The sequence below is a fragment of the Hibiscus syriacus genome, unplaced genomic scaffold (assembly GCF_006381635.1).
Source record: "Hibiscus syriacus cultivar Baekdansim isolate YM2019G1 unplaced genomic scaffold, ASM638163v2 tig00110383_pilon, whole genome shotgun sequence".
In the NCBI taxonomy this organism is placed as follows: domain Eukaryota; kingdom Viridiplantae; phylum Streptophyta; class Magnoliopsida; order Malvales; family Malvaceae; genus Hibiscus; species Hibiscus syriacus.
In genome coordinates this window covers 1,308,705-1,316,146 of record NW_024062714.1, presented here as the reverse complement: position 1 = coordinate 1,316,146, position 7,442 = coordinate 1,308,705, and the positions used below count along the sequence as shown (strand labels likewise).

Here is a 7,442-nt window from a genome sequence, read left to right as displayed (position 1 = left end):
ACTCACCCATCGATTGGGATAGGTGGACTTTAGAACTTAGGGATTTATAGTTTAGATTTAGGAATTTTGAGGGTTTGAAATCACGAGGGTAGGTGGCGGCCGGTGAGTAAGTAGCCAGTGGGGGCAACAGCGGCAGTGGACGGCCAACAGGTAGGATGGATGTTTTGAAATTAAGGATTTTAGGACTTTTTTGAAATTTAAAAAATATTCTGAGGGTTTTTGAAAAATAATAATAATTTTTTTAAAAAATGTTAAAGGCACAACATGTCACATTCTGAGTGGTTTACGGAATTTTTTTTGATGTATGTCACGATTCAGACACTTAAATGATAACATTTAAAATTTTAGGCACCTAAATGGAAAAAGAAGTATAGTTTGAGTTTTTTTTTTACATTAAGCTTAATCTAAAAATAAGATTCATTGTATTCACGAGTCTAAACAAAGTATTTGTGATTGAGTAACTGTCGTTTTTACGGACGTTACGAGGGTGTTGATCCTTATACACAATTGTGTCTCCAAATTTAATTATGGGTTTCACAGATTCAAATATTTTGTTGTGATCTAAGATTGATTAGTGACGACTTATCATTTTTAAAAAGACAGGACACTATTTTTTTATTCCTCGAGTAAAATATTGGTGCGTATATCATACAAATAGAAATCCAAATTCACCGTACCGACAAACTCCATCAAAATGATTCTCTCATGCACCCGGTGCTTGTGAAAACCCTATGATGGGGACTACGCGAGGATGCTGAGCTAAAGAAAGTGTTTTCATTATCGAAGCAAACACGAATCCAGCATTGCGCAGAACAAGACGTGGATGTATCCTTTTCACAGCAACGAGCTCTCCTCTCGGTGATATATATGGTGGAGTAAACCGTACCCAAACGGCCTTTGCCGACGATTCTTCTATGGTTAAAGCCATCCGTCGCTGCATCTATGCGCTTTAAGTCGTTAATTGATACGCACTCGCACTATAGCTGACGGGGAACTCTTCATGTTTTTTATCGGATTTTATTTCTGCAGATGATGATGAGGACGATTCCAAGAGTGAAAAGCGAGACGGAGAGAAGAACCAGAACGAAATCATAACCAAAACGATGTAATTTAAACAGTCTATTTCAAACAGCTCCACATTTTACGATTTCTGTATATTTATACTTGTGAATAATACTATAGTTTAATAACATATTACAAATTTTAAAATTAAATGAAAATATGAGTACGTAGGTATAAATATTTTTTTAATGATTTGAGTAATTATAAATAGTATTTGTTTGAAAAAAATAATTAATAAAAACACACACCCCTATTTAAATCAAGATCTTTATAGAGAATACATTCCCTTTAATTATTGAATTCGTTTAATAAATTTTGTTATAAACAAATCTTCTATTCACATTTAATATTGAATTTAAATCCTCGTATCTTGCACTACCCAAACGACCTTAATAGTTAAGAGATTTGTTGTTATTCTTTGAGATACCAGTATCAAGTATCACATATACAAGGGTATAAGCATTCCTTGTCAAAGGATCAAAAGTCTTTGAATAGATACTACAAAATTGTCGATCGTCTGATCTGGACGTTAACCAGTTGATTGGGATATGATAAAATCATATTTTAATGATGTCTACTGACATCTTTGTTGCTTTCGAGCATTGACTCGGTGATATAATGTAAACGAAGAGTTGATCCACAAAATACAACTCAAATGATTCTAGAATCAGATTTTATCATGTCTACTAGCATCGATGTTCTTTTCAAGCACTGGCTAGACGACATAATGTTATAACCATTGGCTCAACGATATAATGTAAACGATTAATCGATCCACAAATTACATTTAAAACGATTTTAGGATCATATGTTATCATATCTCGGTCAACATGTTAACTTTTAGCTCAAGACAATGACAAGTTTGAAACATTAATAATTGAGTGGTCATTTTATAACTTTTAATAAGTCAGAGGCTCGAACCAACTTATCTCAATGGTTAAAAGAATTGTTGTTGTTCCTAGAGGTAATAGGTTAGAGCATTAGCAACTGCAAGGGTAATTGGACATTCATTGTCAAATGGTTGAGAGTATTTAGAACACATATTATTTTGTAATCACCTTAGGTTAATAAAAGAAAATTAGTCAGAGGACTCAACAAAAATGCGCTCTATAGTGGAATGATCATTTTGTAACTTTTAATAGTCAGAGACTCAATAAAATAACACCCTATACTCAATGACCATTTATGTATTTTACCCAATAAAATATAATGCTAGTGTATTAAAGCTCAACTCAGGGCCCTAATTAAAGAGCAAATTTCTAACAATCCCAACATCGAATATAACACTTAGCACTCCCATATGGGTTTGCTTAGAGATAGAATCATTACTGGTAATGAACTACTGCCGACAGCCCAAAACAAAGAACAGAAAAGCAACTTCTTGAAAAAATAACGAATTTTCTTACCACCACTAATCCAAGTCCAAGACTTTGTAGTTAAGGGGCCATAAAATAAAATAGAAAGAAAAAGGAAGAGAGTTGAGTTTTGCACAGAATTTGATATTTGAGACTTCAACTATGGTCCCCCTTCCTGGATAGGCCTTCACCAATGCCAAAAATTTGCTTTGAATGTGTTTCAGCAGTGTTGATAGATGGCATTTTCAGACCCCCCACACGTGCACTGAACTACAACTGCTTTTACCACTTTTACATCTTGCTATGAATTTACTACGTAGACAAAATTCGAGTACATCTTGGATAGATGATTAAAGCTTAAGGAATGAATTAAGAAAGAGTTTTTATCAACTTGACAATAAAAATAAATTTGTTGCGTAAAGCAATCTTTGATACTTGTTTATCAGGAAACTTGTTTGCAGAGATGTTCCTAACGACCTTTCCTTTGCTGTTTCACTCACCACATTGCTAAACAAGAAATTTTGGCTTTGTAAGTTATACGTTGAAAGAAAAGCCTGACCGAACTGTAGAACAAACAAAAATACTCAACAGGCGACTCCCGTTATGTTAAAATTTTGGTTTATCTTGATTGCAGAAAGTACCCAAGGTTTTATTCACAGGTAATTGAATTGCAGAGAGCTAGTTGATACTGAAGAAATGATTCAGGATCACTGCATACCAAGCGAGAGAGCAGTGGAAGTTGGAGATTTGGTGTACCTTTAATGTTGCATTAAAACAGTTGAAATCCTCGGAAATGCTTAATAAATTTATTTTGAAGAGGTACAAACAAGTAAATAACCAACCAAATGGAACAAGACAAATTAAACAGCCTAAAGCCGCTGTCTAAAATACAGCTATGGTCTTGTCTTGTCGATATAATCCCTTTCCAAAAATGATGTAAGGATTTAACAATAGACAGCGCCGCATAGATAAATGGTTTAGATCCCACTGGTATTGAGGAACCCAACTATTACATTAACGGATGAACAAAAGGCATAAACCACTGTCAAATCTCACAGCACACAGCTATGAAACCGGTTGGTGATTCAATTGTCAAGTCACCAATATGGTTGAATTCATAATCAGGGCCTTTTAATAAATTTACAGTGTACATTAAACTCCTTAATAAATCTGCCTCTGCTCTCTCTCTATCAATGTGAAAATTGTAAACCCTACTGCTGTTCCCGTCCAATCCCCGTCCCCACTGAACCAACCTGTAAAGCAAAACATCGAGGATACAATGATTGAAGACCAAACCTTGAGGGCAAGAAAAATTTAGAGGCGTATCACACTCGCACAATCCTTTCCATTCTTCTTTGTTTATGAAATAAACCTATAAGCAAAACCTTTTTTTTCATGCTACGCTTCCTTGATCCGATACATCTTCGTAGTAGTAAGGAGTCATTTTTCCATCCTCTTTAGCAGCAGCTTTTTGTTGGTTCTCAGCACCAACTTCTTGCAGCATTTTAACTACCCTTCTCATTGATGGACGGTTGATTGGGAGTGGACTAGTGCAGAGGAGGCCGATGTTGAGGACCTTGTATATTTCATCTTTGAAACAGGGATCGAGTTTGGAATCAAGAACATGGTCGACTCCTTTCTGGTCTAGAGTGGTGCAGACCCACCTTACCAGGTCCTTCTCCCCATACTCCGGGTCAATCGGGAGTCCTCCCGTCACCAACTCAAGTATAACTACACCGAAACTGTATATGTCGCTCTTCTCGTTCACACGAAGTGTATATGCATACTCTGTATCAAAAAATTCCATGGAAACATTTAGTTCAGATTGAGCGGAATATAACTTCAGAAACAATTAAATATTAGCAACTGCAAGTTAAAGGAGAATTATCAGGCAAACGTACATATAAGACTATTAATTAGTATATCAACTGATACATGGACACCTTTATATGGTCTTCAAAATAATTTTCGAAAGATTTCTTATTGAGCATTCAAAGAGCTTGGAGAAACCAAATAGCAGCTAAGTAAATAAATAAAGTACAACATTCAATTACAATAATGATGATAAAGAATCTAGCAACTAACCTGGAGCAATGTAACCACAAGAGCCGGTGATGATAGACATCGATTTAGCACCATTTCCAGCTGCATCAACCACCTTGGCGACTCCGAAATCAGCTACTCTTGCATGAAAATCTCCGTCCAGCAAGATATTGTTGGACTTGACATCCCTATGCACAATAGGGGGCACACAATCATGATGCAAATAAGAAAGCCCCTCAGCTGCATCCACGATAATCTTGTATCTTGTTGGCCAATCCAGCAAACCACTTTTACTACTATGCAACAAATCGCCCAAGCTACCATTTGGCATGTACTCGTACACCAAAAGCTTGCAATCCCTTGTAGTACACGAGCACCATAACTTAACAATATTCTTGTGCCTGATTTTCCCCAATGTCTCAACCTCTGCTTGAAACCAATCATCCTGAGCCTGAGCCGGACCTTTCTCGAGATGTACGCTCTCAGAACCCTTTTTAACGCCCCTCCAGAGCTTCTTCACAGCAACGGCCTCTCCATTGCCAATCACCACCTTGTAAACTTTCCCTGAAGATCCTCTCCCGATCACATTATCCTCATCAAGACAATCCAAAATTTCATATTCACTAAAACCTAACTTATGGAAAGACGTCAAAGTCCACTTAGACTTATGGATTGCCCTAGCTTTCTTATAACTCCTGTACTTGAAGTAAAACCAAACCACACCAACAAGAAGCACCAAAGCAGCTAAGACAAAAATAGATCTAAGCAACCAAACATAACCTTTATGCTTATCTCCACACCTTCCAGTACACAAATCACTGATATTCCCACACAAACCAGGATTTCCCATGAAGCTGCTTTTGTACAATTCTTCATTGAACAAAGGCGGTAACTCACCAGATAACAAATTATTCGACAAATTAAGCTGATTAAGCTTCAAATGCTGCAGACTAAAAGGAACTCTCCCAGTTAACTGATTGTTCGACAAATCAAGATAGTTCAACAGTGACAAACTCCCTATCCCAACAGGAATCTTCCCTGAAAAATCATTTTTAGCTAAATTAAGCTCGTTTAACCTCTTCAAGGACTCAATCCCACTAGGCAACTCACCATCCAACTCATTCCCATGAAGATCAAGAATCCCTAGTCCATCAAGCTTCACTATGCTTTCGGGCAACGGCCCACTAAATTTATTGTTACTAGCTGAAAGTTGAACTAAATTACCAACTAGACCAATTTCTTCAGGCAATGAGCCATTAAAGTTGTTCCTAGACAGGATCAAAAGGGATAAATTCGCTGCCTTGGCAATGGATTTCCCAATTTGACCAGAGATCGAGTTATTAACAAGCTCAAGTAAGTATACGTGAGGGAGGCCCCAGAACCCATCGGGTATTTCACCAGATAATTTGTTGTAACCAAGTCGGATCCGGTTCAGGCTCCGACACTCTGCTAAACTCGACGGTACGTGACCCGAAAACGAGTTGTATATCATTAAAAGCTCCTCGAGGTTCCCTTTCTCGCATAAACTCGGAGGTATTGGGCTGGTAAATAGGTTGCTGGACACGTCCAGCCATCTTAGAGGCGAGTTCTTGCCGAGGTTCACGGGTAACTCCCCTGTGAGTCGGTTCTGAAAGAGTCTGAGTTCGTACAGAGCTGGGGAGTCGGCGATACTCGATGGTAAAGACCCTTCAAAGTAGTTTTGGTATAGGTTGAGACTTTCAAGTGGCAGCTGTGTTAACTCGTCCGGAATCGTTCCCGTTAACTGGTTCATCGACGCGTCGAGTAGTTTCAGCTTGGTCAAATTCGAGAACCCGCGCGGTAACTCACCGGTCAACGAGTTGTTGTAGAGCTCAATCTGGACGACACTAACCAACTCGGTAAGCGAACTCGGTATATTCCCCACCAAGTTGTTAAGGGCGAGATCCAAATCGGTGAGTTTCTTTAGCCGACCCAGCGAGTCAGGAATCTCTCCGATTAAATTACATTCCGTGAGCCACAAAATCTCCAAGTTCGTTAAGTTGCATAGTTCGGGCGGGATCCGACCCGGGCTAAACGGGTTATACGACAAATTGAGCATTTTCAGCGTACTAATGTTCCCTAAATAGGCTGGGATTGTACCGTCTAGAAGGTTGTAAACCAGAGATAAAACCTCGAGCTTCTGGAATCTCCCGAATGAGTCGGGGAAATCCCCCGATATATTGTTACCAGTTAAATCGAGGTACTTAAGGTTAGGGAGGTCAGCCAGAGTGTGGGGGAGTTCACCGGTGAGTAGATTCTGGGAGATATCAAGGTGGACAAGATTCTGACACGTGGAGATATCGGAAGGGATGGCGGAGTTGATGTTGTTGTAAAACAAGTTAATGAAGGAAAGGTTTTGGAGACGGCAAAGGAGGGTGGGGAAAGTGCCGGCGACATTGGCGTTGGAGAGGTCAAGGGAAGTGACGGAGCCGGTGGCAGAGTCGCATGAAATGCCCCGCCAGTTGCATGGGGACAGATCACGAGGATTCCACGAGGAAAGGGCGGAGTCAGGGTCCGAAAGGGAAGCTTTGACTTGGAGAAGGTAGAGACCTTCTTGGTTGAGGGAAAGGGAAGGTGAAGGAAAGGTGAAGAAGAGAAAGGAGAGGTAAAGGAGAAGCATTTTATTTCTGTTTCTTTGCTTGGAGAGGGGAAGAAGTGAAGAGATTTGCAGAGAATATAATTGGGTGTAAACTTCAACGTAAGGAAGAGTTTATTAATTTGAGAGAGAGAACCAGAGCAAGGGGGAGAGTGGGGATTGTTATGATGTAGGTAACTATCACTGCCGTCTACGCTGAGTTTTTAAACATAATCATGGTGGGAGAGATAACTGAAAACTAAGCAAAGGGTATTACTGTTACCATTACCGCTAAAAAGCCAAGAACATGATGGCGGCGTTTTACTTGTTGTTACTGTAAAAAAACAGGTAATGAATAGAGTTGAGACAAGGGAGAGAAAGCCAAGAAA

The 7,442-nt window shown here is 39.1% G+C and overlaps 1 protein-coding gene across 1 annotated transcript; it reads right to left on the bottom strand.

Moving 5' to 3' along the window:
* Positions 1–3,748: 3,748 nt before the first annotated feature.
* Positions 3,749–7,210, bottom strand: LOC120121801 (receptor-like protein kinase HSL1). Its single transcript, XM_039141093.1, has 2 exons — positions 4,503–7,210; positions 3,749–4,205 (listed from the first exon to the last, which is right to left on the bottom strand). The coding sequence occupies exons 1-2, from the start codon at positions 7,096–7,098 to the stop codon at positions 3,811–3,813; spliced, it is 2,991 nt and encodes a 996-aa protein (XP_038997024.1). The 5' UTR covers positions 7,099–7,210; the 3' UTR covers positions 3,749–3,810.
* Positions 7,211–7,442: the final 232 nt, after the last annotated feature.